Source organism: Poecilia reticulata, chromosome 9, assembly GCF_904066995.2.
Source record: "Poecilia reticulata chromosome 9, P_reticulata-male-v2, whole genome shotgun sequence".
NCBI classification, from domain to species: Eukaryota; Metazoa; Chordata; class Actinopteri; order Cyprinodontiformes; family Poeciliidae; genus Poecilia; species Poecilia reticulata.
In genome coordinates, this window is record NC_088838.1 from 19038967 (window position 1) to 19051306 (window position 12340).

The 12340-nt window shown below is 37.5% G+C and overlaps 3 protein-coding genes across 4 annotated transcripts; 2 read left to right on the top strand and 1 right to left on the bottom strand.

Moving 5' to 3' along the window:
* The first annotated feature begins 21 nt into the window (after positions 1–21).
* On the top strand, positions 22–1748 carry mtrfr (mitochondrial translation release factor in rescue). Its single transcript, XM_017306618.2, has 2 exons — positions 22–428; positions 1097–1748. Exons 1-2 carry the CDS (start codon positions 150–152, stop codon positions 1325–1327), a joined length of 510 nt encoding a protein of 169 aa, XP_017162107.1. The 5' UTR covers positions 22–149; the 3' UTR covers positions 1328–1748.
* A 288-nt stretch (positions 1749–2036) lies between these two features.
* kmt5ab (lysine methyltransferase 5Ab) lies at positions 2037–6202 on the top strand. The gene is made up of 8 exons (XM_008418579.3): positions 2037–2426; positions 2663–2766; positions 3710–3857; positions 4349–4544; positions 4630–4717; positions 4821–4880; positions 5015–5205; positions 5287–6202. The coding sequence occupies exons 1-8, from the start codon at positions 2417–2419 to the stop codon at positions 5495–5497; spliced, it is 1008 nt and encodes a 335-aa protein (XP_008416801.1). The 5' UTR covers positions 2037–2416; the 3' UTR covers positions 5498–6202.
* A 313-nt stretch (positions 6203–6515) lies between these two features.
* On the bottom strand, positions 6516–12258 carry rilpl2 (Rab interacting lysosomal protein-like 2). Of its 2 annotated transcripts, none has more exons than XM_008418577.3 (4): positions 11508–12258; positions 11277–11428; positions 8196–8306; positions 6516–6990 (listed from the first exon to the last, which is right to left on the bottom strand). In XM_008418577.3, the coding sequence occupies exons 1-4, from the start codon at positions 11805–11807 to the stop codon at positions 6969–6971; spliced, it is 585 nt and encodes a 194-aa protein (XP_008416799.1). In that variant the 5' UTR covers positions 11808–12258; the 3' UTR covers positions 6516–6968. The 2 variants fall into 2 exon arrangements, with proteins under 2 accessions (XP_008416799.1, XP_008416798.1); XM_008418576.3 differs by having other exon boundaries at positions 11277–11431.
* Between the last annotated feature and the right edge of the window lie 82 nt (positions 12259–12340).

Below are 12340 nucleotides of genomic sequence, written 5' to 3' on the forward strand. Positions count from 1 at the left end.
AAGAAAAAAGCAAGCCTGCTGATTGGACGCCTATTAAAGTAAACAAAGCGGAAGGTTGAGCTTCACAGTGAGGTTTTGAGGCTGTCCCCTCTTCGGTCTGGAAACTGGAAAGTTTTAGTTTTACTGTTGATTGTGTAAATTGCAATGCGATGTCATCCATTCTCCCGTTCACCAGCAGCTTACTGGGAGCATCCAGGCGGCTCATGTGGAGAAGTGCTCCCGGTCTCCCTCCGCTGCTCAGACTGACCCCGCCTGCACCCTCATGGGTTGTGGCTTTTGGTAAGAAGGACCTGCCTGATCTCCCAGTCCTGTTGGAGGAAGAGCTGGAAGAGCAGTTCGTGAGGGGATCCGGGCCAGGAGGACAAGCTACTAACAAAACCAGCAACTGTGTAGTGCTCAAACACATCCCCACCGGGATTGTAGTAAAGGTAGCTCTCCTATTTGTCCAATTTTTAAGGCTTAGCTGTTATGCTTTCTGGCTGTCAGGGTTTACTTTAGCTGTCAATTAAATCCGCACTACAATTGTTGTGATAAACAGTGGATAATAGATTTCTGATTTTAATATACGAGATTACGCATAAAACGTCTCTCTAAAAACTAGCATTTATTATAATTCCCATTTACAGTAAGTAAATGTACCCTTGCCTCGGATTATAGTGCCTAAGAAACTTAGGATCACATCTATTTAGCACAGTTGATATTACATACAATCTTTTATGAATCCACTTGGATTAGGTTAAATTAATTAATAATTAATAGAATCAATACATATATATCTAAGCTTTCAAACAGGTCCTACACCTTAAAATGCTAGACTTGTATTGTGAGGAAGCTCCTTAATATTACTTTCTTTTTTTTAAGGCAGTAAGTGTGAGCAGTGATACATGTTTTTATGTTTTAGAGCAGAAGTTTCTAGTGGCGATTGGTCAGATTATACTACAACAGGCATTTAATAACAAAAAGTACATTATATGTGAAATATCTAGAATATATTGCTGGAAAACACATGCTCTTTAATACTTTAATTTGCTTGGAACTAGAGTTGGGAATTGTGTTTTATAACTTCTGTTTCTCTCTCATTCATCCCCTCCTGTAGTGTCATCAGACCAGATCTGTGGATATAAACCGAATGCGTGCCCGGGATATAATGAGGGAGAAACTTGATGTGGCGTATAAGGGTGAACTCAGTGAGTTGGTGGTGAAGAAGAAAGAATCTGTGTTGAGGAAACAAGAAAAACGGAAGAGAGTGAATGAGAATTTGGAGAAGAAAAAACTGTTTAAAGAATCCTTGGCCGTAGACAATAAACCTGGAGATGACACCGCTTAAAATGTTTGTGTGGATAATCCATTGTAGGGGTGCACCGATTTATTGGCCAGCTGATTTATTGACCCCGAGCTTCTTAATTTTAGGAAATCTGTGATCGGCTGATACTTGTATTTGAAGTCTGTCTTATCCACTGATCTTATTTGCCTCAGCAAATGTCTAAAAATCAACTACTGTCGTCTGTTGCTCTCTAATATAAGAGAGGGTTGACTGATAGATTAGCCCACCAGGTCATGTCTGCATGTTTGCAGTTAACAATAGTCACCCCACTGTTGCCACCTGAGCTACTTTTTTGCTATATTTAGCGACATCAGCCAGATGAAGCATTTTAAAGATCAGTAATCTGCGATCAGCCAGAAAACTCCAATCGGTGGACCCCTAGTCCATTGTAATCTTGAAATAAACAGTTTATTCCTTCTGAAAATTGTATTACAAATGCTGTTATTTTTATTATCTTAGTTCCTCAGTTATTGAAATAATGATTAGATTTTTTTTATCTATCACTAGTACTACTACTCCCATCTACTTCCACTAGGTGTCAGTAAAACTCTATTCCCCAAAAATTCCATAAGAAATGTTAAGATTTCAGATTATCAACATTCTATCACCACAAAATGTTTATAAATCAATATAAACATTGGTTTATATTGTGTGATTTTTTTTCTTTTATGGGAATTGTTTTGATTGTTTACATTTGTGGGCAAGAAAAAAGACAATTATTTTTGGTATTTTTATATTTTTTCTTTGTATGTATTTATTTGACTTTTCATTCCTTTTTGAAACAACATTTTTATATCAGTAACATACAATACAGCTTTGTGAATTGTAAAAACATACACGTTTATATGTTGTAGAATAGACGTAGCAGAAGTTGCAACCAATGGGGAAGCTGCTCTGAAGCACGCGCTCTGCCTCTTTGATTAAATTACCCAATGGGAATCGTAAACGGATTTTTAAATCCTCAATGCCGACTGTGTAACGTTACGGCGCTGTGGTTTGACATTTCTTCGCCGTTAAAGTTAAATTAAACTCAGAAGAACTCGGCGACACGGAGGATAACATTATTTTTGGACGATATTCTAGGAACTGAGGATGGCAAAAGGTTAACTTTATCATTAGTTGTTATTTGTGCAATGCAGCTGTGAAATTTTCTAGAAAGCGGATAAGAAGGCTATAAATACTACCCTGTGTAGGTTATAGCAAATTATTTACTAAAACGAGAAACCACAATTTAACGCAGTTTTGTAAGAATTTACGGTAAAATTTACGACTGTTCTATATAGTTTTTCGAGAATTAAACTTGAATAGCTATTTTTGGATATTCTTATGTTTATAAAGGGAAGAAAAATGGACTAAAAACGGCCAAAAAAACAGGTGAGACTGCTGAACAAACAACTACGTCACAAGCGGAGACAAAAGAAAACAAGCCACAAATCAACAAGGTATGTTTCCTGCTCGTTATGCTTTTTACACCCCTCCGTTTGTCAACTCGTATAGCAAGCAAATTAAACTTCAAAAGGCCGTCAAAATGCTCATATTCCTCGTACTGGCATAAACAATATAAAATTTACGTTTACACAAATAAAGTGTGTATGTAATCAGCAAGGTTCATACTCTGATTAAATCCCCGATTCAATTTCACAAAGACAGTAGCACATAAGTTACTATGGCAACTTATCCTGTGCAGCTAGCTTGCTCCAGACCAGGCTAACACAACGTCACTTTGTTTTTCAGGCAGGTAACTTTTATGTTTCTGAAGACTGCTGTTGTCCTAAGTTGACAGAAAGGCCTTTAATGTGTTCTAATCAAGTAGCATAGGGTATGGAAACCCAATTGCATTTCCAGACCTTGTTTCAAAACAGAAAGTTTTTTCCAAACCTGAACAACCAGTTTATTTTCTAATTTGTGGATTAATGTAAGTTGAATGCAAATTTCGGTCTATGACAAAGAGCCCCCCATTGAGCTTAGAAATGTGTTTTTGATATACTGAGAAAGGGTGGTCATAAATAAGATAAAGGGTTGAGTTTTATGGGGACTGTTAGTTTTTAATGTGTTTTCACATACATTTAAGGCAGGAATGATGTACAGAGACATTTAATAAAAATGACTTGTGTCAAATACTGTAACATGGATGTTCAAATGGGACTCTGTCCTTTTTCCATCCATTCAATAGGAATTATATAAAATACACCCATTTTGTAAATCGGATTGTTTAATTTGGTTGCAGAAGTCTTTAATTCTAGCAGCCTTCTTTTAACCCAGCCAGCTACAAGGTTTTTTTTATCTGCCTTTCAAAGTATAATATTGCATTTTCTTTGCCCTATTAGGTCTTTATGTTTTTGGGCTTTTTTTTCTGATTAATGTCAAGAAAATTCACTTTTATAGGAATTTGTCGGTAAAGCACAGTCAGGTCTCCAGAGTCTGCGCAGTCCAGGTAAACCCAGGTCGCCGCTGAGCGACAGCTCCAGCATGCTCATCCTGGAGGGGAATGATTCTGATGCCACTGATTCTGGTCTGTCAAAGCTGAAGCAAGGTGAGTTTCCCAGAGACAAATCAGAAATATTACCACTTTCAAAAAGACAAACTTATTTATAACTCTTGACCTTTTTTGCATTCTTTTTCTTTTTACAACAAAAGTATTTTTACATCAAAAATTGTGCATTCATGTTTTTTTTTTTTTCCAGTTTATTCTACGAATGAAAATTTGAAATGTTTGGTGTGTATTTGTATTCAGTCTATTCAGCGATATCCCCAAAAGAATTGCGGTCATCATTGGTTGAAAAATGTTTTAGAAAGTATTTACTCAGGGTGGCTGTACATGACACCAAAAAAACGAACAAAAAAAACTTTTAACCCAAATATAGTTTTTGTTCCACTTGCATTTGTTCATCTCATAAAGTTAAAATAAAATACATTAAAGTTTGATTAATGTGATCAAATCTAAGAAACATCAAAAGAACTATGAACACTTTTACAATGTTCTCTAAAGCAGCATCTCTGATCCTTCTTCCCTTCTCACATCAGTCACAACCGATGAAGCAAAATCTAAGAGCTGTCGCTCCAAAGAGCAGAAACCGGACGGGCCGTGTCAAAGTGAGACAAAAAAGCAAATCTCTGGCAAACTAAAGCAAAAAGAGCCCAGTGCGGAAGGAGATGGTAGCCCTGCAGTGCCATCAGCCACGCCTCGGAGTAAAGCCAGCCGCAAGCTCGGAGCAAAAAAGTGAGTTCATCGTGTCCGCATTACTCGCCAAGATGCCGATGCACTTTCACAGCTGGCTGAGCAATCACAATGTCTTTCTCTGCAGGATGGAGAACAAAGTTCTTCAAAACAGAAAAGTCACAGATTATTTTCCCATCAGGAAAAGTAACAGGAAAACTAAAACGGAGATAAAGGTTTGTATGTGGCGGGGAAAAAAGGGTTGCTTTTATTAAGTGATGGTGAGAAACTGTCACTTTGAAATTTGTCGTTTGAGTAAAACTTTGATCTGATTGTCAGAGTGAAGAACACAGACACATTGATGATCTGTTAAAGAACAGCATCGAAGATGGACTGGAGGTAACGTGGCCCTTATATTTTTTTCACCAAATACTACATTCAGATGTGTGTTTGGAAAAAACATTATTACAATTCGTACAACGGTTTAACATTTCGCCAGACCAAATAAATGCAAGAGATTTGAATGTCATCAGGTCAAACACATAGAAGGAAAAGGAAGGGGAGTCTTTGCTGTGAAAAGTTTCAAAAAGGGAGATTTTGTTGTCGAGTACCATGGTGACCTGCTGGACCTGGCTGAGGCCAAAAAGAGAGAGGCCCAGTATTCTGAGGACCCTAAAACGGGCTGTTACATGTATTACTTCCAGTATCAAGCTAAAACCTACTGGTAGGTTGAAGTAACACCAATATAACTAGAAGACTTGCAGCCTATTGAAGCTTAAAACGTTTTGCTTTCTTTGCTTTACAGCATAGATGCTACCAAAGAAACGGACCGTCTTGGACGGCTGTTGAACCACAGTAAAAGTGGGAACTGCCAGACGAGGCTCCATCCCATCGATGGGACACCTCATCTGATCTTTGTGGCGTCCAGGGACATCAAGGCAGAGGAGGAACTGCTCTATGACTACGGGGATCGGAGCAAAGAGTCCATCTCTGCACACCCCTGGCTTAAATACTGAAAGTTTTATTATGCTGAACACGAGTCGTTCTCAGTCTTTATAAAAGTGAGCTGTACATAAAACGACACTCTTTGAAAATATGCCTGAAGCGAAGCTGTGAGTTTCAATACTTGAAGTGTTTTGTTTTGTGTTTTGTTTTTTTGCAAAATGTGCTTTTATTCTTTTAGTTTCTTTTCTAAATGAATTGAATGCTATTTTGACTACAGTACAATACAGCCTGAGTTTGATATGAGGAAAAAACAGTTTTCATTCCAGCTGTAGCCGAATGAATGCTGGTTATGGAGTGAATGACCTAAAGATCATTTATGATGATCTTCAGGGTGTCGTGCAAATTCTCTGCTGTCTTTATTTTCTTGATTGCTCTGTGGTTTCTCATGATGTTTGCTGTTTAGATATTCAGGTTCTGTACAGTTAAGACAAAAAAATATTTATACCCCTGGCAGATTTAGCTTCAGTGTAATTTGGTTTTAACTAACGTGTTGGTGCGTTAGGGTGATGGCAAAGAGGCCGTCCAATCTCAAAGACTTGAAATAAGATACCAGTGGAAACATGAAATAAGCTGCTCAGCAGCTGGAAGTTTGATTGCTGTCAAGCTGATAAACTATTTCCACTGATTATTGGTAAAGCTAAACATTTTTTACATTACATCCTTTCAAATGAAATTGTGAATAACATTTTTTTAGAATAAACTTTTGTATTTTGACAGCTGCATGTCTTGTTTTTTCCCCCCCCCAGAAACAAACTTGTTGGTTAGATGAAAAAAGAAATTACTTTTGTCAGATATATGAATATCATAATCCTGGATATGAGCAACAGACCTCAGGGGTCTTTAAATAGCTGCATTTATATTGAGATTGATTGAATTGTACACGGGTGACTATTTAGTATTTTAACGGTACTATGGAGTATCAAAAGTAAAGAGATCATGGTACAAAAGCATGACCCATTCTGCAGATTTTATTTGTAAAAACAGAAAATCATGTGTCCTGTGTAAAAGAAAGAAATGACACAGGCTGTCAACAATCAGCATCCCTGTTTTTATTGCCACTTTGCATATCACACATTATGTCTGAGTGGTATTTTTTCCTAATTTCTTCACAACCGGCAACATTTACAACACTTCAATAGCAAATGGCCCCAAAAATCCAGCATAAAAAATAAAATCTGCATTGTTTTGTTGATACGATTGACTGGATGGGACCATATTTGATCCATTTGTTTACTTCATAATTTAAGACAAAACTTAAATGAGCACATTTTTAAAAATGCTTGAACAGGGAACAGTTACCTAAACATATTTATAGTTCAGCTTTTCCAGTATTGTAATACTTAAAATCATATTAGGTTAAAAATGATACAAAATATTGTTAGACTGACATGTGAAAACAACAATAATTACAAAAGTGGTTAAAAATTGTGCAGATAAATCCCATTTGCCTCCAAGACAGTGAGATCGTCTGAAGGATTCCTCTCATTTTCTCCTGAATGAAAACCTTAAAAACAGAAAGAGTCCAGAGTCAGTTTAGTTTATCATGTGTGACCAGTCATGGTTCCTGTACCATCAGGGAAAGTAAGTTTTTTCTTCTTGTCTGAAAAAGCATAAACAACATTTTCATTTCCAGAATTTTTTTCTCCATACGATTGTTTAAAAAATATAAATCCTCCTGTGCTTACATCAATCCATCATCCTTCCATCCATTCATCAGTCAACAATCTGTGATATATGCTTATATTCTTTTCCCCATCTGTAGCCATCACTTTTTGGCCTCTAGTATTTTGGATAAAGCTGTTTGTGTCCAGCGTGTGAGCATCCGCTGCTGTGAGACTCTGACTAGCCGGCTAAATGTTACATTGGCATGAAAAATAAGTTCATAACACTTAGCCAACAGTGACTTTCCTCCAATCAGTCCTTTGCAATATAAACATTGAACACACTAATATTATGATGACAAAATATTTGTGACATGTTGTGCAAACCCTATCAAATATCTAAATTGTATTTGGAAAGTAGGACGGACTCTATCTGCCCTTAATATTCACACAGGATCTACGATGTTAGAGATGCTAGAGCTCATACAGAGCAGTGAATGGTAAAGAAAGAAAATGTATCTAAGCGATGTGGGTTAATCATAATTGATATTATTGCAATTTTAATTAAAAATATCACAATTTAATATTTCCTGTTATTGTATTGTAGAAAAGCCTGCAGTAAGGTCTGGGAAGGACATACATTTATATTAAAGGCGATCCTAGAAACAGAAATCCAGGATTTTCATTTGGGAAAACTATGGAACGTTGACAGGAGAAATGATTAGCAGTCCCGTCACTGGAAAAGTGGGTTAATGGCTAACAGGCGCTCCAGTCCAAGTCAGAGTAGCTTGTAATTACCGACAACAGTTTAGAAGACACATTTTCCAGCCTCACTCACTCCTCACACACAAACATTCTCTGCATCAGCATGACTTCACCGGGTCACAAGTACAGCATTAGAGCACAGGAGAACGGCTGTAAGGATAATCTGCCTGTTATCTTCACCTCAGCATCATGTGACTGAGGAAAAGAACAACGTTGAATTCCTTGCATTTTACCTGTGATAGTAAAACTTGTTTATGACATTCAAAATAAGTTTATATTAGTTAATTTATTATTATTATTATTATTATTATTATTATTTAGATCTAAACATTTTGTAACTTACAGTTTTCCTATAGTTGTCTTTTCATTTACTGTGGATGAACTATCCTCTGTGGCTGGCGGCGTACCCAGATCCACGTCGACCATGGTGGGTTCGGACTGAGGTAGAATCCCACTGCAGAAGAATTGGCAGGTTTATGGTTGCTTGGAAAGATGGTGCAGCAATTTAGAATTAAAAATAGTTTTCAAAGTTGAGGAACTTGAAACATTTCACACTATTCAGCAGAATTCAGTTTTTTTTTTCTTTTTTTCTCTCACTTAAATAAAAAGGTAACAGCAGATATTTGTATTATGGTCAGACTTTAATGGGAAAACCTGCAAAAATGACAACATTTAGACAAACCTCAACCCTTTTTTTCCCCCTAAATTGCTATTTACTTTTTGCATACTTGTCCAGAATCACTAAATGAAGTTCAAAACTTTTCTGGAAAAATGATAGGAACCCTCTAAATTAGCGGTTCTCAACGTGGGCGGAGGACGGCAGGGGGCGCTGGCGGACATTTTTACAAAAGGGGGGCGCTGGGATGCCTTTGGGGGGCGTTTTGTCGAAGGTAAACTTTACACCTTAAATGCACAACAATGCCAGTTTAGACTTTGAGCAACTTGGTAAAACTGTATTGTGTAACATTAAACCATGCTTGGCTGCAACTGTATCGATGGCAGCTCTTCTTCTTCTATTCAGTGTTTGTTAGCTTCTGTTAGCTTCTTGGTGCAGCTCCGTTCTCCTGCTACTGGTAGCTAAAATCACGATACCATCACCACTGTGTATCCGTCTGAAAAATGAACCCATTTAAATAAAGAAATCAAGAAATCCCTCCATGGGTGATACCACGATAGAGAGCGTTCATTTTATAGCGTTAACACGGTGCTGTAAGTGGTTCAGTATGAAACTGGGGTGATAGAACATCACAGCACTTTTAAATTTCAATAATCAGAATGCGATAAGATAAAACTAGCAACAGGACAGAAACTAAAGTGGACATAGAAATAAACCAAGAGAGGATAATACTAATCAAATGAAACTAAATGGAAATGAATGAAGAACAAAATGCAAGAATAAACTAAGAAACAAGTAAATACAGAGGAATAAACTGGTATGGCAAGACCTTTCGAGCAATAATTAATACAGAGGACTGTATGGCAAGAATAAACAGACACTATTTCCAGATAAAAGGTAAAATAATACTGTTGAAATGTCATGGGTTTAAGACCACATCTAGTACTGAGAATAAATATATCGTACAGACCATAACAGTAAATAACTGATCACGTATTTATGTTTTTAGTTAGATTTGATATATTTATTCAATATTATTTTTCATGTCAGTGTTAATGTCATGAGGCTGATGACTCCATGACACTTTCAATTTGACTTAATAGGATTTGATTAAGAACCAGATTTGTTCTTAGTAATTTCTGTCCAGTAAAACTATTAATCTATAAATCAATAGACAGGTCTATATAAAGATATAATCCATGTTTCTGTCTCATATTTGTATGGCATTGAAAGGATCTGGAACTTTTGTTTTTCCACTGAAAGCTCTGGTTTGCACAATAAATGCCATGTGGGTGAAGTTTTATGGATGATACTCTGATGTCCCATTCTCCTGAAGGCAGCACAGAGCTGCACCACCAGAAACTGACAAACACTGAAGAGAAGAGTTATGATTAATGTAGTTACAGTTCTGTCCATGTTTTAATGTTGCAGAGCTCAGTCATTTTGCAAATAGTTCAAAGTTTAAACTGGCATGTTGTTCATCTTTTATCTGCTCATTTTCTGCGAGATTTAACAACTAGAAAATGGCACAAAATAAGAATATTTTTTCCACTCTGATTGGCTGCTGTTAGGCCTACCAATTTTAACTTGAATGTTCATTGCATTTTTCGTAGATGCCTGTGAAAATAATTTCCCATGACTTTTTTGTTCTCTGGGAAATTATTTTTGATGATAAATACAGAAACAAGCATAAAAATCAAACCATCTGCAATAGTGATAGTAATATTAATGATAAAATGATGGTCAGTGCAAAGTAGCCTGCAAATACTTTGGTGGGGGGCGGTGAGGGACCTGGATAAAGGCTAGCGGAGCGCTGCCCCAAAAAAGGTTGAGAAACACTGCTCTAAATAGTAAAAGTGTTGGAAATTACAACTACAAGCTTGGCAGTTTTCCATCTAAAAGTTAAGAACGATTCTTAGTCATAAGTCTAAAAAAAAGTGTTCATTTTAGAAGTAAGTGTGAGAACTACATTAGAAAGTAAAGTTGGAAAGCAAAGAGACATGTCTGTTAAGTTGCTGACTGCTAGCTCTTCCTGTGCAGATAGTCTGACTATTATATAAGATTATATAAGTTTTTTAAATAGGAAAAAGGAATATTGCTCCTCTGTATAGCAAGTACTTTGAAAATATATTAAAAGCACGTGTAAAATTTGGACCTAAGGTAACACTTTATTGGGACAACAATATCTTTAAATAACAAACAAATGTGATAATATAATATATCTCTTTCAGACAAGTTTCTCTTTAAATCTCCAGAATGTCCCAGCCTCTCTTTATGTTTGTAAAGCTGCTGCCATAGAGGACAGAAAGAGTTGCCACAAATGGTCAAATATATGTATACATGCATATCTATATACATATGAAAGTCTATCAAATATTGCATTGCATGAGATGTTTTGCAACATTCTACAAATTACACTGTTTCAGTATAATGAGCAGCTCTTTCATTACAGTGTAATAGCTGTAGTAATACATAATTTATAAATGTTAGCAATTTTGAGCATAATTTGTAGCTTCTTTTTTTGTTGTTGTTGCTTGAATTAAAACATTTTCCTCGTTTTTTAGGTGCATTTTGTGTAAATACACTTAAAAAAAGAGTCATTTCTTTTCAAGGTGATCAAACAATGAGAGTCTCATCCCAGTTTTTACAGGGGGTTTGTTTGTTTTACAGCACATTACCCTGGAGGGGGGTTGATGCTCTGTGTGGGATTGCATGCAAAATAAACTCTTTCTGGGGCTTCTAATGCAAATAAACAATAACTGATTAACATTATCGTGCATAAGTGGTGAAACAGCCTGTGTGGGGGACCTCTTATACAGCTGAAGCTCCTCTTGGGCCACCATGAGCTGAGCCTTCAGCTGGTTCCTCTCCTGCAGAACCTCCTTCAGCTCCTGCATGGTGAAGCGCGGTCTGTTGGGGTCATTCAGGTCCACCACCAGTTGATTAGCTGCCACAGTTTGCTGCTGGGACAAGGAAGACGTTGTTAAACCTCTCCGCGTTTCCCCCTGACAAGAGCTTGAGCCGGAGGATGAAGCTCACCCCGCTCTGTCCGGAGGAGGAAGAGCCCTCCCTGATGATCCTGTCCAGCTCTGCCTTCAGGTTGTCCCGCTCCATTTTCAGCTCCTCCACTGACAGATTGTACTTGTTCACCAGAGTTTCAAACATTTCCAGGACTCGGACTATCCTGAACTGCAAATCCGACACTTCTTCGCCGGTGCTGCTTATTTTTAACAAATCTCGGCCGATCACGTAGGAAATGTCATACACATCTTCGACAGTGAGCTCAAAAGCGTCCTTCTCGAAGGCCAGAGCAGGCGACGATTCTTCTCCAAACTCCATCGCGACACGGCTGGACTCCTTAAGATTATGGAATAAAGTCACTTTTGAAACAACAGACCACCTAAAAAGTTCCAATCACAGCGATTGCTCTCTTGTTTTAGACTTTAATTTTCTAAACGAAGGTAACAAACTTCCAGCGGAGCAGTACTTCCCCCATCACTCATCCTCCAATGGCGTGGCAGGAGAGGAGGGCAAAGTATCCTAGCGACAGGTGAGCTCAAAAGATCGTCTACGGTTAGGACAGCTCACTTGGAGACGATCAAAGCGGAAAGGGAGGTCGTTGATTTGAAGGAAAACTAGGAAGCTCGTCCTGATCATCTGTTCGTGACACCCAGAACTGTCAGGATCAAGTGATAAATCACGTGATTAAATGTTTACCACTTTTATTGCCTTCTTCATTTGTCAGGGTGAAAAGATCCAGTCAGGAATTTCAAGAACAGATAATTGCTTCTCCACCCTAAACACTGTTAGTCTGTGAAATGTACAAAACATCGAGGGCGCCATGATCCTGTACTGCTTTTCAGAATCAATGT

What these genes read in the sequence shown, in the direction of transcription:
- mtrfr (XM_017306618.2), top strand. Translation starts at nt 150, where the DNA reads ATGTCATCCATTCTCCCGTTCACCAGCAGCTTACTGGGAGCATCCAGG. An exon ending in CCACCGGGATTGTAGTAAAG is followed by an intron (nt 429 to 1,096) that starts GTAGCTCTCCTA and finishes CCCCTCCTGTAG; the next exon opens with TGTCATCAGACCAGATCTGT.
- kmt5ab (XM_008418579.3), top strand. An exon ending in TCTGTCAAAGCTGAAGCAAG is followed by an intron (nt 3,858 to 4,348) that starts GTGAGTTTCCCA and finishes TTCTCACATCAG; the next exon opens with TCACAACCGATGAAGCAAAA. An exon ending in CGCAAGCTCGGAGCAAAAAA is followed by an intron (nt 4,545 to 4,629) that starts GTGAGTTCATCG and finishes CTTTCTCTGCAG; the next exon opens with GATGGAGAACAAAGTTCTTC.
- rilpl2 (XM_008418576.3), bottom strand. Translation starts at nt 11,807, where the DNA reads ATGGAGTTTGGAGAAGAATCGTCGCCTGCTCTGGCCTTCGAGAAGGAC. An exon ending in GAGCTTCAGCTGTATAAGAG is followed by an intron (nt 8,307 to 11,276) that starts GTCCCCCACACA and finishes ATTCTTCTGCAG; the next exon opens with TGGGATTCTACCTCAGTCCG. An exon ending in AAGACAACTATAGGAAAACT is followed by an intron (nt 6,991 to 8,195) that starts GTAAGTTACAAA and finishes TCTGTTTTTAAG; the next exon opens with GTTTTCATTCAGGAGAAAAT.